Here is a 23,899-nt window from a genome sequence, read left to right on the forward strand (position 1 = left end):
AATTGTTAGAGCTTTTCTTGTCTGTAATAAAGATAGCTTTACAAATCTGCAGATTCACTTACAGATGTACACAATACTTGGAGTGACTGGCAAATAATCAACCACTGATTTGTTCACATTCTCGTTTATGGCCCTAGATGACAGACTACACAGCCAAAATAAACACATCATGTGCCAGCACAAATAAAAACACATATCCACTATCCTGTTCTATAAACACCCGTCAGCATAATGTAATTATAAAGGGTTATTTCATCCTTGTGTAAAATGCATGATGTAATGATACAATAAAAAGAAGAATACAAATTTAAAGATCAATTATTCTTTAATGATACTGAGCAATCATCAAAAAAGCAATTTGTAGCAATATTTCATATTTGTCAATGGCTCTTTCAAAAACACAATAAAGGCGTCACCTATGACAGGCAGCAGTGGATGGTTTGGTAAAGAAATAAATCAAGCGTTAACCATCCTTTCACATGAGTGCATACAATAATACTCTCTCTATATTGCATTTTTTGTTTTGGGTTTTTCTTTTGTAATGGTCATATATTTCTCTTTTCACATAGGGCCCTTGACACAATTTAAGAAGAACGTCTGGCTTTCATTGAGCCATGGATCATTTCAACCCAATTCTTCCCTTTCTGACCTCAGCTTTGGAGTCACCCTTCAATGTCGTCCAAACATTAGCTGACAATTTCAGCTCCACTTGGCTATACATGTAAAGAATTGAATTGCAGTCCTCCCCTTAATCTAAAAAAATATTTAACTAAACTTTTATTTTCTTTAGATCAGATTACTGTCTTTAGCCTTTCTGTAGTGAATGGTCCTCCAACAAAACTGCTGATTAACTCCCCCAATGTAGAAATCTTGTAACACTATTACAATAAACATCTTTCTTGAAAATTTCCTAAAATCTCTGCAATCCATGGTTATATTCTGCAAGACTGTCTGCAGAAATATTGTATTTAATTTCAATGATCATAGCAGAATCACAAAATTGTCCCATGCTCTTGTTTGCAGGTTTTTGTGTAGGCAATTTAAAAAAACAACTCTGCCCGTTTTTAAACATGATGACCCAACTTTTCCACCTAATTTTGGGTGATGTGGGTTCATTAAAGTACATTATGCTTTTAACAGGAGTAGATAATGCCTCAATTTCTTCTTGGGGTTAATAAGGTACATGTCTACCTAAACAAAAATATTGTCAGAGTTATAAACTTTACTGTGTATACAAAAATGTCTCTATTATTTAGCATTACTTTCTCTACGTAAGAGTACATTCAACACTGAAGACGTTGCTGTGCATCCACCTATTTTACACACACACCACAAACATGATCTCTGCTATGGCTACCGCAAGAAAGAATGAATATAAATTTTGCTGGAAGAATGAAGCTAAAAAGCAGTTCTCACATGATCAACATCAGCTCCAAAAAGGTAAGACAGAAGCTGCTCATCCTTGGACAGTAGCAGTTAGTGTTTCACAGACTATTTTAAGTGTACAAAACATTTATGTGGACGCAGAGATGTAAAATGTTGATGTGATATGATTTAAAATTCATGCAAAATCCAAGCCTTAGATGGTTAAAGAAATTAAAGACTTCTTTAGGAAAAACAAAAGGTGTCTAAAGAGAACCAAAAGTTTAAAAAATAATTAGTGTAAACGATTCAATTTTCCATGTTGAGAGAGAATAAAAAGGTAATGTAGAGCAAAATTAAACTGCTCTAAAAGGAGAGGATAAGACAAGGCTAATATAATGACTGGGCATACTAAAAAAAAAAAAATGTTGTAGAAGTATGAAGAAGAATTAAACTTGAGATGATTGCCGAATTTCAGGATGTTAACCAGAAGAGCTTGTCATTCTCAAGTGAACCAGAAGAGGCCACCCCAATAACAACACTAACCTGCCTCCTTCCTGCCTCACCCACAAGTCACCTGGACTAGATGTTCCGGAAGATGTCCAAAAGTGCATCAGGTGGGTATGTCTGTAGTGTGGTAATTATTTCTAACATCTCTGGATAGATATATTAATTGTAAACCCTTTGAAGACATTTGTAAAATCTGAAACTCACAAAATTACTAAACTCAAGTCATTTTTTAATTGTACTGATCACCATTCTATAATCTTTTTTAAATAGTTTATGATAGGTGCTTTAAAATCAAATATTCTGACTAGAAATTTAAAAGAAAATTTGGTTTGGACAATCATGATATAAAACAGACAACTCACAGAAAATGAACGCACCTTTAATAATTTTTTGATATCTGATGTATTTTATATACACCAATAGAATTACATTTTAATGTATTGGCATTTGATTAACTCCCAGATAATTTTATAATCATTTGTTTTATAAAATCTTAATTTGATAATTATAACTGTTGACAAATAAATAAATTGCCATTTAGACCAGTTATCCACCAGAAAGATCAACTAATTGGACTGACTGATTAAAACAGATGCCATGAAAAATGCACTCACTAAGGGCCATGTGGCATTACACGACATTTCCAGCAATTTAGTCTAGTTGCTCATTTATATAATCTTAGAGAGTTGGAAGCAGTTGGTTGCATGCTTTGTGAAGGCAAGTCACAATGTGACATACCCAGAGTCTAACTAGTCTTTGCCTCACTCCAACAAAATCAAATTGTCTTTAGTCATAGGGTTAGGCTCAGCATGCATCAGAACTAGCAAGCAATGAATGTTCATCTGGAGGTACAATGTATAGAATGCAGTGATAAGGAACGAGCACAGGTCTTTTGGGTCTCACAAACACAAGATAAGCTTGTCTAACTGATGTCTCAGGTTTTACATACCACCACTGAATGAAAAAAAGGAATAAAAAAGGACAGTGACTATGGTAAATGCTAACCATTCATACAGCAGCAGCTCTGACAGGCAGCACACTTATTGGCTGTCAAAAAAATTTGACATGGCCAATAACTTTAAATTTTGTGAACTGACATGATCCTGTGATGAGATCAGTAGCGGCAGTCAACAAGTCTGACATACTCAGCAACGGGCAAGTCGTGACATCAGTTTAACAAGGACAACAGCACAGGATGGGACTCATTTTAGCATTTTTAAAATATTTATAACCTTTTCACTATTGGCAACATTATTAAAATATAACATATTATATTTTTGTTATGTTTCAGCCAGGATTGCTTCAAGGATGGGGTTCAGATCTTTGTTTTATGTCCTTTTTGTGTACTTTTGATTAGTTTACAAAGATATTTGTTTTTATTATTTGTATTCTCTGCTTTTCATTTTATCAATGTATCAATGTCTTGATTATGATTCCAAGTGTTTTATAGGTGGTGCCCCAAGAGGCAAGGCCACCCGACAATCACTGCTAGGAACTGCCCTCTGGCCTGTAAATCTGAAGGTCTCACACAGTGTTTCTGCTAGTTCACTTTGGATCATGATAGTTTTCTACTTTCGTTTTGTTTTTTAGGATTCATCTGATTTCTGACTATTTTGCTCTGTATTTTGACTATTCTTGAAATTTCTTATTGGGGCCTGTTTGCCTTCGGTCGCCCTTGCTGGCAACTCCTTTTTGCCTAGTGTGCGCTACAGAGCTTCATGTATTTACAGAGCCTGTTGTGAAATAAACCTTTTTACTTAATAAATATTCAGCGCTTGTCCTCATTACTAGCCAGGATTTAGCAGTCATATTCCCCATTAGTAGGCATTACTGGAAGTGTCTGGTACGCTTGTGTTTTGGAACTCCCAGTTTACAATAGTATTACAATGTTTATAATACATAATCTATAACAGGTGACTTCATTGCTTCTTGTTATCTTCAGTTAGAGACACATCTGAAATTGAGATTTGGGTGTGCTGCATACAACTAAATGCATGGGAGCATTCAAGCTTTAGTGAATGTACATAATGTACAGGTGGTTAAAAGAGACATTCTGCTGAGTAATAATAAACCATAATCACTACGTCCTATGCATGAAAAGGGATTTATTTACACAGTGTGGTAAAAACTGAAAAGTAATTCTACAGCTGATTCAAACAGTTTCATCTGACAGTTAATGACCAGGCTCCATATATAGTCAAAAAAAGTCTGAATGAAAGCAAACTCCCCAACTTATCATAAAACCAACTGCATGGAATCCTCTTAGACAATACTTTAAGTCTTTTTTTTTTTTTTTATTTTATTTAATATTTATGGTAGGCCCCTGCAAATGTTGTTTTTATTTTCTAGCTTAACTGGAGTTGTTTTTTTATTTATATTTTTTTAGTCCTCCCTGGCCATCTGACCTTATCATCTGACTGTCATTTAGGAACTTAAAAAAAACAATTCAGTATTTAGGGACTTCATTTCTTTAAACCCTATATCTTTCTTATGTACAGTAAGTGTGTATTATTTATTTATCTGTTATATACTGTTATTATTCTTATCTAAGTTTAATTTGTTTTTCATTTCATGTAATTACCTCTTTGATGTGTTGTAAAGCTCCATCCTGTGTATGAAAATAAAAGTACTGTTGTTATTATCACTTTCAATAACATGGGCACCATCTCTGCTCTGTCCAACATTTCTGCCTATAATGGAAAGGGTATAGTCTGCAATACTAACCTTGTATAGATTTTGTTCTATTTGTTATTTTCGTTCTCTTCTTATTCTATCTAGCATTGTGCCCATTTTACTAAAGGGGCATTTTAATAGTTACTTATAATTTGGCTGATGCCTTTATCCAAAGTGACTTAAAACATCTGAGATGCAACTGGTTACATTGCTTTTGTCTTTCTTATTGCAGCATAGGTATGTGAAGTGACTTGCTGACGGTTACACTGTGTCAGCAGTTAGATCTGATCCCCCAATCTCAGGGTCTGAAGTCCTGTACACCACACTGCCTGCCTAAAGGATGTGGCAATATTGCTTGAACACGGAATTTGCCATTTCTGGTTACTGTATCAACCAACTGCTGTGCAAATGTAGTGCACACTTTAACTCTGGCACATGACTGACCTGAGATGCTTGACTAACTAAACCTTTTTAAACACATCATCAAATGGCAGGCCATCTCCTTTCTCGTCAAGTGCAATTGAAAGTGCCTTCCTACATAATTGATTTTTCTTTGGTTATTTTAATGGATTTGAAAATCACTTTATATGAAATAATAGGAGTTCAGCCTTTTCACAGAATAAAGGTGAGTAGCAGCAGAGGGCCATGATTGAGATGTCAACCCAGTAAATTAATTTTACATAAAACAAAAATAATAAAAATGCAGCACTGACTGTCATGCCTCTGATATGAACAATTCTGACTACATGTACCAAACAGAAATAGCTTCACAAAAATTGTACAGGCAACTGTGTTGAATAGAAAAGAAAAATATTGAAAGGTTTATTGACAAAAAAAGAAGACCAAAGCCATTGTTAATGCATATAAATACTAGTACATCATCGCTGATAATAAGTGTCTTGGACCGTCACTATTGTTACACGCTACACAAAGATTCTGCAAAGAAACATTTTATAAAAACATCCATCCACCCAATTTGCAATCCACTAAATGCAGTTCAGAGCAGAGTCACATGGAGCTGGAAGATTGCATCTTCCGTCCAAATTGGGGAGATGTAACTGCTTCATAAACACTTGTAGAAAGTGTGTTGATCTTGTGCATTCTGCGCTAGGGAAATGCATCCAGAGTACAAAATAAAAACAAATTACATAAGGAAAATGAAAGAGGTGCAACTGTGGTGAATCATTCAACTGTACATGCAATGTCTGACAGACGATCACACCTATGCTCTGGCTTGGTGAATTATCATGAAACAGTCATTTCCTCTGTGCAAGAAAGACACAACAATTCCCCTCTGTTTGATGACATGCCACTTATCCAATGGGTTCAAACACAAAAATGGATCTTCTCATCTTTAATAGCACCAGCCTTTTCAATGACAGGAAAGCTGCCAGGAATTGTTCTTACCTGCCTCAAGGGTATCTTTGCATACGTTCAATAAGATGTAATCATGTTATGATAATGTTGTGACACTTTGTGTTTATATGAGTATTTTTGAGTCAGTTTCTGGCTAAGCTAGCTGTAATGTTGAAAGCACATTCCCATCAGGGCAATAAAGGAATCAATCAATGATTACAACCGTGACATGGAAACACTATGAGCTTGGAAGAGTTCAGCTTCCTATATAAATCGGCTTCCTGTCTACCTTGGAATGATCACTGTTAACCTTTATTATGTGACACTTAACCTTTACTATGTTCTTGTGTCCTTACTGTACAATGTGGGCCACTTTATTAGTAGTACTTTCAATTGACTGCTTGAGACATCTTCTTTAGTCCAGTAATATTATCAGCATTGTCTGCAGGTCACAACAGAAGGTGCAGAATAAACAAATTATAGTTAGGTTTATAAAGATGGTGTCTTCATATGCAATTGATCTTATGATTGCACAATTTGCAAAAACATCCATCCACTCAATTTGCAATTAACTAAAAGAAATCAAGAAACACAGGGGTCTGGAGCTGATCCTGGGCAGCATATTGCTAGATTCAAACCAGGACAGTGGATACTCACACTCTTAAGCAGGGTCACTTCAGAGTGGTCTGTCAAGTAAGTATGCAGTTCTTTGAGATCTCGGGGGGGAAATTCAAAGAAATGGGTTAGGGGTTGAGACAACATGGGGAGAATATGGGAAATCTGCACAAAACGTCTGAGAAGCAGGAATTGAACTTAGGACCCAAGCCAAGAAGTATTTGTGTTAATGACTAGTCCACCATACTGCCCATTAATAAAATCACATTTTAAAAATACAATAGACATAGGACTCATTAAAGTATCATAAGAATGATATTAAATGTCTGCCAAGCACAAAAATTACCAATCAGTATCAAAAACCGCATATAGACAACAGGATAGCAATAAGAGATCAAATTATAACCTAACACAGTATAAGGAGGAAAAATCCTAATTTCAACACTACAGTGGCAAGAAAAACTAAGTGAACCGTTTGGAATTTACCTGTTTTTCTGCATTGATTGGTCACAAAATGTTCTCTGATTTTCATCTGAATCAGAAGTACAGACAAACACAGTATGCTTTCTCTAATAACACACAATTAGTATCTGAGGTCTTTTCTGAATACACCCATCAAACATTCACAGTGTGCTGCTGAATGAGTCAGTGAACCTTTGGATTTAACAACTGGTGAGACCTCCTTTCAGAGCAATAAGCTCTAACAAGCACTTCTGGTAGCTGCAGACCAAAACTAACAATATTCAGGAGGGATTTTGGACCATGCTTTGTTACAAAATTGTTTCAGCTCATCTATATTCTTTGGATGTCATGGTGTAAACCTCCCTCTTGTAGTCATTCTACTGCATCTCCATTGAGTTAAGGTTTGGGCTCTGACTGGGCCACTCCAAAAGGTGGATTTTCTTTTTTGAAGTCCTTCTACAACAGGTTTAATTGATGCTTATGGCCACTGTCCTATTGCATTACCCAAGTTCTACTGAGCTTCATCTGGCAGCTGACATTATCCTAAAGGATACTTTGATAAACTTGGGAATTCATTTGCCCCTCAGCAATGACAAGCTGCCCAGGCTGTGAGGCAAAATGGGTCTAGTGGCTGACCTCCGGGGCTCTGCTGGACAGCTAATTGAATTGCAGGTTTCTGTCACATGATTTACTCGACTTGAGTCAGATAACCCTCCCCAATCCTAAACTTAACCATGGTGTAACCAGGTGTTATCACACTGACATATAATATAAAGTGACAACCTCCTCAAAGGAGTGGAGCTCTGGAGGTCCACAGCTAGAGTATTGCCTGAGCCAGCAAAGCTGCCTCAAATCATGATGTTCACTCCACCGTATGTCACCACTGGGATGATGTTATCAAGTTGGCATGTGATGCCCTTTTTATACCATACATACTGCTGCATATTCTTCATAAACAATTCAACCATAGTTTCGTCAGACCACAAAACATTTTTACAATGTCATTGTGGAGTATCAACATGGCATTTGACACACATCAGGTCTGAAGTGCTTTTTTCTTTTTAATTTAGAGAGCAGTAGTTTCCTCTTTAGTGTCCTGCTATATGCTGCATTTGGAAGTCGGATATCAGAGCAGGGAATGACTTTAGAGCCAAACTGATCGCGTTCCAAGTAAAACATTTGGAAAAAGAATATGAATGCTTCCAGCAAAACCTTTTTTGTGCTTGCTCTATCGTAATAAACAGCAGTCGATAACAATGCATTACGTGGTATTTTGCACATCCAAATACTCTAGCACCATGGCCACAGATAGAGGTTAGACAGAAGTGCTACAGCTGCCACTAAAGTTTGTGTTGTATGTCGTCATTTTGGATTGAGGCCAACATCTGAAGTCAATACGTATAAACTCGGACTTGTCAGACCAGCCTCGAGTTTCCCAGTTGAAAATCTGATTTAAGGGGGCATTCCAGTTGAAAATTCTGACTTCCCACTTCAAATGGGACGCATCTCCTTTACTCCAGGTTTCCTAACTTCTGACTCCAGTTAGCTTTTGTTAACGTCATTAATAAAAGGTTTCACAGACTTTTTCCAACCTACACCTAGGAAGGTCTGAATGATGTATTCAGTAAGCACAGGAACAATTCAATAATTTGTGCGTTAGATGAACATGAGACAATGTAGGAAGACAAATTTAGATATTAATATGGTTACACAGTGAGTAGCGCTGCTGCCCCGCAGTTAGCAGACCTGGGTTTGCTTCCCGGGTCCTGCCTGTGTGGAGTTTGAATGTTCTCCCCTGTGTCTGCATGGGTTTCCTCCGGGTACTCCGGTTTCCTCCCACAGTCCAAAGACATGCAGGTTAGGTGCATTGGCGATCCTAAATTGTCCCTAGTGTGTGCATGGTATGTGTGTGTGTGCCCTGCGGTGGGCTGGCGCCCTGCCCGGGGTTTGTTTCCTGCCGTGACCCTGTGTTTGGATATTGCGGGTTGGATAATGGATGTGGTTATTTCCAAAGGGTTCACATACTTGTTCCTGCCACTCAAAGCCTAATGGTCCAGGCAGAATTTAGCTGGATAGTCTGCCCTTAAAGTTTAGATGACCAGTTTGCAAATATGACTGCACAAGTATCCTAAGGGGTCTGCAGACTCTGCTTAACTACATGGTAAGTTGGTGTGCAAGGTGGTCCCAAAATCATATGAACTCAGTGCCACTTAAATTCATGAAAAAGCATATGACAGAGTTAAACCAATCAGATACATTTATATTATAATAAGCTAGAACATTCAAACCAGTAACAAAAAAAAAATCTTCTCCTTCCTCCCCTTCTCTCTTTATTGGTTGGATTGTCTTATTGCTGCCCTGTCTGATTGTTCCAAACAGCAGGTCTCTCTCTCAGCACCCTTCCTTAATGCAATCCATCTTTCTCTTCCTTGGATTTCCTCTTGCTCTTTGTTCTTCTCTTTTCTGCTGTGCTGCTCATTTTACTAAACTTGCCTCCTCCATTCTCCACATCTCATCCTTGATTCATGAATCCTGTCTTTCCAGCAAAAGTACACATCTCTAATAGAAGAAACAATGCATGATGTGCTAGGAGTCAAAATAATCCAAAAAACCTTAAAACTACGCAGATAAAATGCACATCATGTGTGACCTGATATGAACTATGGTTGACAAAAATACTGCTGACTTTAAGGAACTTGTAGGAAAGTTCAGAGCAGGGTGATTCAGCCAATCCTCCATCACCACAAGGAAAGCCTGAGCACAGACGTGACCACAGATAGAGTGTGAGGCGAAGAGCAGCGAGGCGTATCCTGAATTATGTGCTGCCTGCTTCTCAATATGCTAGAGCTGCTGATATTCATCACCCTTTCACCAGCCATCCATTTTTATTACTATTATTATTATTTATTTCAATTAAATTTGTGATCATCAGTAAGTATTCGAAACAGCACATTTTGTAGTTTTTCAGCTGCTGTTTAAAGTGCTTTTAAGTTTTTGTTCCTTCAGATATTTCTCAAATATCATCTCATGTCAAGCCCAAAAATCTTTAGCATGTGGTGAGTATCAGAATCACAAAGGTCAACTGCTCTGTGTGTGCTGTCCATAACATGAAAGGGAACAAGAAGCCAAGAGCAGCAACAGGAAGGAGGCATGGCCATAAGCTTAAAGGCAGTTTCAAACCATAGCTAGAAATTGTAAATGTGAAATGTCTTACTTATAAAATATTTTTTCATGTAAAAATGAAATGCTGTAATGCAGAATTTCACTAATTGATTTAAATCAAGAAAGGCACCACTGTGATATTTACCTCTACAGGAAGGATTATTGTACTTGCATCAATAAATGTTATTTGGTGTATATGACCAGCACGAGTGCCATTCCAGGTAAAAAGGAACAGATCTCTATTTGTTTGTTTCTCACAGAAATTTAAAAAGGCCAAAGACCAATGAATCAGTTTTGCATCTGCCATCTCCCATATATCAGGCTGAGTCTTTAAAATAAATGTTAACTTTCTCAAGTTAAAGTCAGATAAATCTGAAGTTTTATTAGCTTGTCCCTTACAACAGGTGAAAAGGATTTCTTCTCTATAATTCTTACTAATGTGCTTCTGGATCAAAGTGAGGAGTTTATGGATTACTTTATATACCTTTGTAGCACTTAAGATTCTTTTTACTTCGGTTAAGAGCTTGTTTTTTCATCTGTGCAGCAAAGTTCAATTGTGCCCATTTCTGCCTTCTCTTTAACTTTAAACTTTTACAGCCTAATTATTGTAACACTCGGTTCTGCAGTGTACCTCCTTGAGAGACTCAGAAGTTGAAGAAAACTTAATTCTATCTAAGCCTCAGGGCCATATGACTTTGGTGTTGGCAGAACTACACTGGCTCCCTGCAAACATACTGCATTGATTTTAAAACTGGCTGTCTGGTACTTAAAGCTCTACATTTTTCTCTTTTTCAAATATTACCCTGTGTCATGCAATAAAATGTCTACTTTTAAGCATTAGCAATGTTGGCAATTTATAGGCCTTATAAATGGAAATGCTTTAGAGAGATTCTTACAGCATGCATATACTTCACAATGCTAGAATTCCCTTTTCAAGCTATGACAATAAGATTAGTTTACAGGCATTAGGAGATCTGCAAATTTTTAAACACTTTAGAAGGTATCTGCAAAAACAACTCTTGGCATGCGATGTGCTAAGTAAGCTGAATGCTACTGATTAGTTCAATACACTGACAGAATTGGTTGCATATTATTTAGGTTTAGATTTTAGTTATGTTCTAAAAGAGCAAATTTATTACTCGCAAAATATGTCCTTATAACTTAACAAACAACAACAATAATAATAATAATACATTTATTTATATAGCGCCTTTTCCACACTCAAGGTGCTTATAAAGCAGCTTTAGCTAGGAATTAAGTACATTTTAAGAAATCTTAAATACCATGCAAAAGCACTTGATTTTGCACTCTCATATAACTCTCAAGTGGAATTAACTCATCTTGAATGTTTATGGGTGGATGGATAAATGATTTTGCAATCTATTAGTTAATGGTTTAATGAATTAAGTTTTAGAAACAGAGGACTGTGTAAATGTGCTGGAGTCACGGACAGCATGAAACACTGCCTAGGATATGCAGTAGTATGGCAGCAGTCGATTTCAACTGAAATCAGTCTTTGCATATTAATAATCTATAAGACCAAAAGGCACATTTTTTACCTAAAAGCAATGCTGTCATTAACATTTTCTGGTGTGTTTGCTGGTAGATTTGCTGGCCCAGCACTGACTCAGTTGTCGATTGGCCAATTGGTGGAGGCAGCTTCTTGGCCGAGGTCTCCAGGACTCTGACAGTGTCTGGCTTGTCTGACTCCTTTTCTACAATCTGGCTGTGGTTCTAAAATCAGTTGATGAAGAGATATTGCTGTTTTGCATTTATGTTAATTACTTTTTTCTTTAGTTCATTTGTTAGTTTGCATTTGTACAAATCTGTATCCTCACATCTGATAGTTCTGTATTTAGTGAGTCATTTAGTCATCTATTCTTGCATTTTACCTTAAGAGTTGTGGGGATGCTCTGCACCTGCACCTGGTGCAGGACACTGTAAGAACAAACTATTTTGTGTAATTGTTTTGTGTTTCTGAGGTGGTCATGATAGATTGGCCATCTATCTCTGTGCAGAGGACTACTTGTGTTCAGTTTTGGGTGTTGTATTTACCCGTTTTTTTTGACACCCATTACATGCCAAACCTACCTGGTGTCTGTCTTAGAATTGCCCTTCCCAAGATTTCTTCCATTTTTTTCCCTACAAGGGTTTTTTTTTTTCTTGTTGGCTTAGGGAGTCAAGGCTGGGTGACTGTCAAAAAACAAGGGCCTGTTAAAGGCCATTAAGGCATTTCTTGTGTGATTTTGGACTATACAAGAACAAAAATGTTGTTTCAAAGTTCTCCAATTTATTAGCATGAAGCAAACATTGACATATTTTGTCAAGAAAAAAAAAAGCCATAACAAGTAGTCCAAAAAAAGTGTCTATGGATCCTGTTTTAAAATCGTGTTGCCCCCGCTCCATTGACTCTAAAATGTTGAAGTCAAGCAAATCTTTGTTGCAGCACTCACTTTCAAAATTTGATAATTTCATTATTAATCTGCAGAGTTCACACTGTTTGGTTTTACCTGATGCTCACTTTTATCTGCCCAAAAACTGCTTTCTATCTTTTCTATACCATAATCATTGGCCATATGTAAGAATTAAAAAAATATCTTGTAGTACAGTTGCCAATTTCTTTATCAACCATTTCATGATCATATATTGTGATTTTTTTTTAAAACTTGCATAATTAATCAAATTATTTTCAGTTTCCTAAATTAGTTGTGTGATTAAAGAAAGTACACTACTACATAATAATATCAGCAGCAGCAGATGGCTATGGCATGTATATATTCAGATTCCCAATTATCCAAAATCTTAGGGGCAAAATTACTGAGAAGTCAAACAAAATGACACCTTTTCTTGGCTAACTTAAAAGATTGCAATATGCAAGCTTTCAAGGAAACTTAGGCCTCTTCTTCAGGCAGTTTGTAAAACTGATTACAGTTAGCCAAGAAAAGATGTTATTTTGCTTGACTTCCAATTGCATCCATAATGACTAACACAGTACAACACCCTACTACTACAGGCAAGAATACTGAAAAGGTTGTACATTTTAAATGTAAAATAAATAACACTTAAATGAATACATACAGTACTGTACTTAATAAACACTTATTTGTACAAATTATTAAATATTGTTTTAGATTTTCAGCAGGAAAGGGTTCACTTGTAGTCAGAATGAAGATTATTGCAGTCCTTCAGTTCATTGATTGGGGAAGAAATAAAGAAACTGATGACAGGTAAGAGAAAACGGGGAATAATTTTCGATTAGCATCAATGAAATAACTAGTTTTTGTTAATATTGTAAGATTAAAAAATTCAAGCATGTTCTCTTTCAAGTAAGAAATAAGAAAAAATGATGCAGCTAAAAAGCAGCTCTCACTTACCCCCTCACTGTGCCTGTCTCCTGGTAATTCACTTGGATGAACTTGCCAAACCTGCTGGAGTTGTTGTTATGAGCTGTCTTGGCATTTCCAAAAGCCTTTCAAAGAAAGACAAGCAGAAAAGAAAAGTGACTGTCAGAAAGTTAAGTCCATTCATGAATACTATTACTTGTCTAGCAAACAGGTGACATTTGCACTTTATTACCTTCACTTTCAATGATAAAACTTTCTTAATCAAATTCATCTTTAATAATGTACTCAAGCAAACAATGCATCCGTCTAGTGGAACTGCTTTTTTTTTTTATTATATGCATAATTTGCATTAATAAGCTCTCAAAAAAAATTACACATTTTTATATGTGTGTGTGTGTGTATGCGTGCGTGTCAAGCATATGCATCAGAAGGTCATCTTCCGGGCTTATCAAAGTACTAGCTCTCCAGGACATCAGGAGCCACAATTGCTAACTGCCTTGTCTCCATTTTCACCAACAACTCTGAGAAGATGCCTAGTGAGGGCAACTGATCCACCTCCCCAAGCTATAAAAGAAGGATAGTCTGGAAAACAGGCATCTCATTTTGGAGATGAGCAAACCATAATATGGTGCTCCGAACCTAAAGTCTCACCATTGTACACAGCATCGAGCCAGTGGCAAGTAGTGCTTTTATTAATCTCTATGCCACAGAGTGGCAGTTATTTTTCATTAAAACGTTTTTGAGTAAATGGCGTGGTGTGGTTAGCACCCGAACATTTCACCCGAGTTTCTGTCTTTACTACAGGCTGACGACTCTGTACAGACAATATACAGTACAGATAGTCAAATTTAAGACCTATACGCTTTATGACCCTTCAACTTACGACTGCTACCATGTCTCATGGGCAAATGACAGTTTTTGCCATGCCCGCTCCACATGCCATGACTCATTCAACTCAATCTCAGTTACCTGCAGCAGTATCAACTATGTTCAGTTACATTTGTTTTACAATTACAGGAAAAAAGGCAATTGATCTCGAAACAGAAATGAAGTTGATCAAGTAGTATGAGGGAGTAAAGGAAACTAATGCGATCGCATGTGATTTTAAGTAATACCATTTTAACCAATGTTCCCCGCATGTGCTATACTGTTGCACTCTGACTCTGAATCCAGTTAACCTCCGAAGCTTCTATGTTGTGATTTACCATGTGCTGCTTCGTGCGAACCGCCATTAAGGCGTAATGCAACCACACTGAACTCCTTTATCCGTTAATGTTCATTATTAACCGGCTGAAATGTTAAAACAGAAAATATATTGACAGCTCAGATTCTGCTGGTACAATTCCTGCTCTCACAGTTAATTCCAGTAATTTCTTTACTTTCTCCAAGTAACCAACCACCACACATTCAGCTCTTTAATAAATGTCGAGCCATCTGTAAGCTTAGAACGCCGGTTCTTCAAAGCCTCTAATAAGGGACAATGAAATATCTTCATAGTGCATGTTTAATTATTCCATCCATCTGCCCATCCAGGCTCACGCCAGTCCTAGCAAGCATACAGCACGAGGCAGGAACAATCCCTGAGCAGGGCGCTAGTTCATCGCTACTGCTGTCCACACGTTTAATTATTAACAGTATACATTATTTAAATGAAGTTAAAAATGTATCTGTATAATGTAATATTTATACCTTACTGCATTTCTTTTTAAAAAAGATATCAAGAGCTCCAAGAAGATAAAGCTTGGAAGTCTACATCAAAGTCTAAATTGAAGCCAGCCGTCATCATCTGTAAATATGCGCTCTCTTCTATTCAATTGAATTCCTTCATTGTTATTGTATGGTACAATCAGATTCAATATGCAAATCCTCCATAAACTTATTTTCCTATAAAATGGTAAAATAACAACAAAAAAAATAATACGATAATAAACAATGAAAAATATGCAATATGAAAGCATAAGTGGCTTAGGTTGTGCAATATTACAACTGTAATGCAAATTTACAGTAAGGTAATTGTACTTATAAGTATAATCAGTTATACTGTGAGCAATTGATAGACTGATTGAGTGTGTTTACAGCTCTTGGGATGAAATTGTTTCTGAACCCTACAGGAAAGGCTCTGAAGCGTTTGCCGAATGGGAGAAGTTCTAATAGACATGCACATGGCTGAGGCAGCGTGTACAAAATGCTGTACACCAATAATTCTCTCCACTCTTGACACAATTTGCCAGAGAGCTTTCCTATCAGCTGCTGTACAGCTGTGATTCCACACTCAGATACAATGGGTTAAAACACTTGTGAGGGGTGCCCTGAGAGTAACAACGGTAAAGCAGCTAAGGTATTTGGAATAGTTTGGCCATTCCGTTCACCATTATATGGACACAGGTTGATTACAATCGGATGCCTTAAACTAAAAAACGATATGCGGTTAATTTCAGTGTATTTGATAAAGCTGTGTCAGGGATGTGAATCTAAAATTTAAAGGGAAAACACAGATGAACAGTAGCACTGCTTTGAAATTGGGTGCTGTCAGTTTGCAAAACTGAGCGGAGAACTTGCTGGTTTGAGGTGGCGTAAGAATGTGCGTGGCTTTACACCATGTTTAATTTTTAGACATTGCAATATGATCGTGGAAATGGGCGTACACAAAATTTTTGTGCATACGCACCATTTATACATGAAGCCCCTGACCCTGAAATGCTTCCAAGGCATACTGGTGACATACCAGAAGTATTTTAGACTTTCAAAGAAGCCTATCCTAGTCAATCAGGTTAGTCAGAGTCAAGAGCAGAGTGAGAGAAAAAAGGTAGGAGAAAAGCAAAGGTTGAGGATTATATTTAATTCAAGTATATTACATTGTGGTAAAGAAGTTGGTTTAAAGAAAGACAAGGATTACTTTGACCTGGGACTGTGTCTGGTATAGTTGTGTCCCAAGGTTTGGGGTCTGAGATACCCCCAGAGGTCACCATTTTTTTTTAAATCAATGAAATGTGGATTTATTGCAAACTAAAGGCAATCACAAAAAAAAAAAAAACTATCACTTGTACAGAAGAAAAAGTAGTAAGGTGATTTTTGTTTTCTTTATGTTTATCGTAGATACTCTTGCCAGTGTAACAGGAGGCAGCCTTTCCCATAAAGCTCAAGTGATGACCCTTAAATAACACAGATAAATATCAGCAAAAAAAGCCATATGAGAAGCTAACTTAAAAACTAAGCATGGCTCTAAAAGCAGATAAACTGGACAAATTAATGCAAATTAATACATACTTGTAGAGAATGAAGCTGAGGACCACAATGTCTCCATATCATAGTGATGTATTAGTGACAGTATAGCACATGATTTAAACACTATGTGCACTGATTTTGTTGCTATTCCATTAGTACAAGAAACCAGTGAGGACTCAACAAGACTTAATTCCTCATTTTGTTTCTATTACTTTTGTAACTGTGACTGCAATGGAATACTTAAGTCAAGAGAGGTTTGCTATAGAATACTCAAGTCAGGATAAGAGCTAAGCATAAAAGAAGTGCTGAGGTGGGCTTTTGTAATTATAGACCAAAAATGTAGAATGTATAACCAACAGAGATACGCCAGGCTAACACTGTGTAACTTAGAGTTTAATTTGCATCACAATATCACATACTTGATAGAGCATTACTAACCACTACTATTCTCTGTTTCCTTTTGGGGTTTTCTGAAATGCTACTGTAATCTATTCAATATCTGTGATGTTGGAAGGAGTGTGGACAGTCCAAACTTCTATCAGTGTTTCTCAACAGCTGGGTAGTGACTCACTTTTAAGTCGTAGGCTACCATCCTTGGGAGCACAAGTGGGACACCTAAGTGATCGACAGTGCTGTTTCACCTAGGGAGACCAAATGCCACTCCGCTCTTACATTTGTGCTCGTTTCACCAAGGGGGGAACTTATGGGCTGTCAATAAACTAAAAAGGTAAAGCTGGGTTGCAGGACAGCAAAGGATAGTGCATCATAACAGTAATGAACAGCAAGTTTATGTTTTATAGAATTTCTAGTGGGGTTTAGAAGGTCTTTTGGGTTTAGGATTATTCTTTCCAACGTGTCACCAGTGGGAGTTTTTGTTCCCCTGCCTTTTCTGGCCAGCTGGCAACAGCATCAAACTTATCATTATAACCACCGGAGACTTAAAGATGAGTGTAGTAATTTTACCCAGATTTAAGAATTAATAGTTTTATTACATACTTGTTTATCTGAACTTGTGCAGGTGTGTATTTATTTGACTTGTGTTACTATTTTAGTCATTTTCCTGTATTTTTTATCCGTTGTAATTCTTTTCTTAATTTCTCCTAAAGAGATGAGATTATATCTATTATAAAACTGTGCTGTAGAAATTAATGATGTTGTTGTTATTGCTCCACACAATGAGGAAACAAACATCTGTGTAGTAACATTTCATGGATGGTTTCCATTTTTTTTTTTTTTTTTTACTTCCCAAAACAATTCATGAATTTGTAAGACTCAGATATTCTGTCTTGATTCTTTAATCATTGCCACCAATTAGATTTATGCTTTGTTGATTTCAATGATTTTGAACATTCACTTTACCCATTTAGATTTGTTTTATGCAACACTCACTTTTTACACAAAAATGAAATAATAAGTATACTGTGCTGAGGATAAAGTGTGAGCTAAGAAACTTTTGATTTATAACAAAGCATTCTGAAAATGTGAATAACAACGAAGGCAGCAGAAAAGGAAAAATGATTTAATATAAATAAGCTGTACAGAAAATCAATTACAACTGCAGCAATTCCTCTGCATCTTCTTCGTTAACAAGTAAGCAAATATCTGTGTATGTTTAATGTTAGCAATGAACACAATGATTTACAAATGATGTCTTCTAGAAACAAGAGAATAAGTAAGCAAAACAAAACTTAGAGTGCAGAAAATGAAGCAAAACAAAGAATAAATATAAACTTAGTATACATAACAAAACAGAAGATTTAATCGATGAAAGCTGCTGCTAACTCGACAACACTCATACTCAAGATGCTATGCCCCATAGCAGCTGGGTAGTATTGCAGTCTGACACAGCCAATGTGTAAGTGGCAAATTCATAAATATGAGATGCCTTTACAAGATGAGCAGCAGATATTTTTTTTAAAATGAGCTACTTTTCAAAGTAACCAAAACATAAGAAATTTGACAACTGAAAGGAGACCAAGCTAACAGTTAAGCTGTCCTAATATTTCATCCAGATCCTTCTTAACGGGTGTTTGAGCTTCTGCTTCAAATCCATGTCTCAGTAGTTTGTTCCAAATGCCTACAACTCTGTAAATTGGTGCTTCCTTGCTTCAGTCCTAAATACACTTCCCCTTAATTTCCACTGGTGTCCTTGAGTATTTCACCATTAGCTTGAAAGAGTTCTGCTGATCTACTTCATCAATACCCTTGAGAATTTTGAAGACCCGGAATAGATTCCAGTGCAATCTCCTAACTAGTTCAATCCTAGGTAGTTAACTGGGTTCACGTAGCCAATGTCATCATATTAATAAATAGCTAGGAGGATAACGTCTTTTAGTTTATTCACAACAAAATCGAAGAATGTCCTGTAGCATGTACAGACAGCATAACCTGTTGACGACAAGAATTGCAAAAACCTGCTCATTCCTTCAGTTGCTCGGAAAAGACACATTCAATAGACACATTGAAACTTGTAACCAGTGCAACAGAGATTTTGAGCCAACACCCTTTCCATGCACTTTATTATACAGTATATTTGTAGAATTTTAAATTAGCGAAGAATGTTAAAATACAAGTTAACTGCTTAATTATTACTTAGGAGCTTATATGTGGAGGTCTGATTTATGAGAATAAACTGAAATGGAATTTTGGAGCATCTCTCAGTTATTAAATGATAGTAGATATACTGATAGGTTGCAATTATTATTAAGGATTAACAATCAATTACTATAATTGCTGATCAATTCCCTTTGCTGATTTTCTATAAGAAAAAAACACTATCAACATCATACACACTGATGACAAATTCCACATTTAATATATAACAATAGTAGTTTAATCATAATAGCTGGCATACAATTCACTTAACTCTTTCTGGCATTTTTTTTCTTATATACTTTGTTTTAAATAAAACCATCCACAAAGATTTCAAAAGCATATAATGAATTACTATAAACAGTCAAGCTTGGTTGCCTCGTCCTCAGAGACTGAACAGAAATCTAAATACTGAAGGCACCATTTGCTGCATTCATGGAGTGTTTTCAGAGTCCATGTGAATCTTTGTCTGAATGCTTGGGTCACATAAATATTAAAGGAATTCTGAGTTGACATTGATAGGACGTGGATGTGTTTATGAGAAGGGCCACCTTGCCGTTACATATCAGTAGCTGGTTGTGACTAGACTAGATCAGATAATGCTCGCTAATCTTGAGCTTTCTGAATTGGCTGCACTATTATCAGTCATCCAGTTTTATAGGCTCAAGGTCAAAAAAAGGAGTAAGTAAACGCTTCAGGTCACGCTGTCCTTAAGATTTTACAAGCCAGTACATTTTTATTTTTAAACTCAGTGTTCCGCTACTCTCAAAATTACCGGTATTTGTGGAATATACTTTATAAGGGAGATGTTGTCTTAAAATAAGAATGGCTTTGACTTCTCACTTTGAGGTCTATCTGCTTTTACGTCATTCATTAGCACCAGTTCTTTCTGTTGCATTTACAGACGTTACAACAAGCTTCTTGATTTAAAGCATGGTGATTACTTACTTTCATTAATAACACTTTTTGAATCCTTTGCATACTCACATTTTATTCAACAACTTTGCAAGAAACAGTAAGTTGTCAAACTCTTTTTCTGTTCCAATCCATTATGGTGCACAGGGCTAGGGGTCAAACCTGTAAAAGTTAGCATTTGGTGACTGATATCCACTTTGGGCAAGTCACTTCCTGTAACCTCTGACCACAACAGCCATTAAGTGGAAAAATAATTATGTATTTTCCCATGATTTCTGCTTATTGTTACTGCTATGGAGTGCATGGGAGCTCACCGAGAGTGAGAACAGAGGGTGTGAGATAAGATATACAATGGTATAAATAATGGCAATAGCATCCTTTGCATGAAGCCAAAGTGAATACTATTATGGACTATCTGCTTAATTCATCAAACCTCTGACACATCCTGATGCTTCCTGAAGCACTGAGACCAAGTTCTTAGACTGAATGCTGATGGTGCACCTCGAGTGTAGTGTTGGATCAGTAGTAAATCTTTGACTCCATACAACTATCATAACAGATCCACAGCAAATCACAGATAAATCTAAAACCCCCAGTCTTACTCCAGCCTCCCTCGGGTTACACACCACTTCCCTCAAGAGACTTGATGTCCCAATCGTGTCAAATCAACAAAGTGGGGAGGGATTCCCATGAAGTCTCAATTACATCAAAGTAACTGGGGACTGGAGAGGTGTGAAGGATCTCATCAAAGCATATAGTTTGTTTCACAAAGTCTAGAAAATAGGCATTTTTCCATAGCTGCAGTAGCGAGTGTTGAAGGGTGCAGTTCAGAGTGTGGCTGACATTTACTTCTAGTACCGTAATCGAAAAATGCTGGCACTGTAACAACAACAATTTATTTTTTGTATAGACCAATGTCACACAAGGAGTGTCTCAATGGGCACAACCATGTTTCACAATGGGCACTGTCCCATTTTAAAGTTGGGTTTTCTCAGGTTTTTCAAGTACAGTACCGGCATACTGCCCAGCCCTGCTCAGGTGTTTCAATCTTTCCATTAGGGTTGATGATAAAATTCATGATTCTATTGTTTGTACTGCGTAGGAACTTTGAATTATGTTCCACAGGATAATTGTAAATTGGGGGGGGCGGAGGGGAGTACATCATGAATTAATATTTTTTAACATTTTCATCCAATACATTTTTCTGTTTACGGCAAGGGACTGTCATGAGCCTGTTGCTTTAAAAAATTACAAGCTTATTTTTTAATAGAAAATTAACCACAGAATAAAGCTTATGTGGGCAATATATTTTTCTCTGAGAAGTGTTACTCATGTTTTGTTATTTTGTAATCCTTGTTGTCTCAACTAAATTAAAACATAAAACGGAATATTAAGTGTGAATGTTTTGCCTCAATATTCTCTTATATTTTATAACAAAAACTGCATTTTGTCAAAATATCTCAAAACAGATTTGAGTTCATATTGCCCAGACTTAAATGTAAATTGCTTAATCTTGGACTTAAGGGAAAAAATGTAAACAATTCAGTAACAATTTAGTACGGCCAGTATTAAAGTTATAAAATTTGCATGCATGTGATAAGTGGGGTCAAAATGGCCAGGCGGATTGTATTACATCAAAGTAATGGAATTTTCAAGACTGAACATGTAAAAAGTTGAGCAACCATAACAAAGACTTTGCCATACAGTGGATTCAGAAAGTATTCAGACCCCTTCACTTTCTGCACAGTTTATTCTGTTGTACACTGACTCATAAAGGGATAAATTTGCAATTTTTGCCCCTCTATCTACACTAAATAACTGATTGAACATCATTTACGAAGGAACACACCTGCGCATAGAAAGTTCCACAATTCACACTGCACGTCAGGACAAAAACAAAGCCACAGTCCAACGAACCCTCTGTAGACCTCAGTGATCATATTGTGGTGAGGCATAGGTCAGGGCAAGGGGATAAAGCTGTTTCTAAACTTTTGGGTTTTCCCAAGAGCACAGTGCCTTAATAACTGTGAAAGGGAAGATGTCTAAAACCACCAGGACTCTTACTAGAGTTGGCAGTCCTACTGAGCATCCAGGCTATAAGGGGCCTGGTCAGGGAGGAAAACCAAAAACCCAGGGGTCACTCTAACTTTTAGAAGTTCTCTGTGGAGAAGGGAGAACCTGTTGGAAACATGAACATCTCAGCAACACTAATCAATTCAGGCACACAGGACATCCTACTTGGAGTTTATCCGTCCATCCATTATCCAACCCACTATATCCTAACACAGGGGTTTACTAAATGGCATTTCAAGAACTTTGACAGCATGCGGAAAAGGATTTTCTGATGGGACAGAAATTGAACTCTTTAGGCAGTATGTCTGGTGAAGACAATGTACTGCTCATCACTTGCTTAATACCGTCCCTAAAATGCAGCATGATTTTGGAAGAATAGGGGTGCTTCACAGTGGCAGGGACAGGGAGACTGGTCAGTGCTGATGGAAAAACGATACAGCAAAATACAGAAAGGTCCTTGAAGAAAACCTGCTCCACATTGCACACAGCCATAGACTGGTTATACAGTTCACCTTTCAGTACAGTTATGACCCAAAGCATACAGCCAAGACTACAGTGGAGTGACTTTGGGACAAGTCTCTAAGTGTCCCTGAGTGACCCAGGCAAAGCACAGACTTAAACTCCATAGAACATCTGTGGAGAGACTTGAAGATAGCAGTTTACAGACACTGAGTTTGCGAAGATCTGCCAGGAAGAATGTGCTAAAACTGCCTAAATCACAGTGTGCAAAGCTTGTAGGAGTTTACAACTAAGAAACTCAAACCTGTAATTGCTGCCAAAGGGGCTTCTACAAAGTACCGAATTAAGGGTCTGATTACTTATAGATTTCAGTTTTTGATGTTTAAAAAATTTCCAAACATTTCTGAAAACATGTTTTTACTTGTCATTATAGTAAACCGAGTGTTGATTTATAGACAAAAATTGCAGCTTTATTCATTTAAAATCGTACAGGAAATGAAGGAGTCTGAATACTTTGCAGATCCACTGTAGGATTAGAAGTGACCAAACAAGTTTGAAAGACAAATAGCAATCAAGATTGACTATGAATGAGACCCCAGGACACTACTCAGATTATCCCATTTGTTTACTGCCCTCAGCAATATAATGATGAATTCAAGAAGCAGTGGATATGTGGCTTGTCACATGCTGAAAATAACTTTTAACAGCGAAAACAGAAAAAAGGCAAGTAAACAAGTGTGCTGAAAAGCAGGGTGACTATGTTGTTAAAATACACACTTTGTTCATTTTTTTTTAGACTTTCGCTATAATCAGTGTCGCCTGGTTGCCACCCCACATTTTCATTAGGTCTCATTTGTCTCCTTCCTCACTTACAATAGCTTTTAAGCTTATTTCAGTTATGTCTGCTCCTGAATTGTGCCTAAAACTAATTTCAAAGTCAATACTGAAGGACTCTTGCAAGGTTTTCATTCTATTAATTACAATCATTTGCAGTTTATATTTTTTATTTAATGTAAATTGTGGAAGCTTTGATATGAATTATGCTTGCCTGCTTTACCAAGGACAAATAAGAATAAAATAATGTTTTCTTTGGGATATAAAAAAAATAAAAACTTTATGTCTTTGTCATTGTTACCATGTCCAGCACCAGT

At 36.8% G+C, this 23,899-nt stretch overlaps 1 protein-coding gene across 7 annotated transcripts in view; it reads right to left on the minus strand.

Moving 5' to 3' along the window:
* The window catches only part of myo9aa (myosin IXAa), a 470,016-nt gene that overhangs the window by 213,469 nt on the left and 232,648 nt on the right, over window positions 1-23,899 (minus strand). For all 7 annotated transcript variants that reach the window (XM_039773456.1, XM_039773459.1, XM_039773460.1 and 4 more), the window contains exon 5: window positions 13,515-13,609. In XM_039773456.1, coding sequence (XP_039629390.1) covers window positions 13,515-13,609 — 95 coding nt within the window. The remainder of the gene's footprint in view (window positions 1-13,514; window positions 13,610-23,899) is intronic.

The sequence above is a fragment of the Polypterus senegalus genome, chromosome 12 (genome assembly GCF_016835505.1).
Source record: "Polypterus senegalus isolate Bchr_013 chromosome 12, ASM1683550v1, whole genome shotgun sequence".
NCBI lineage: Eukaryota > Metazoa > Chordata > Cladistia > Polypteriformes > Polypteridae > Polypterus > Polypterus senegalus.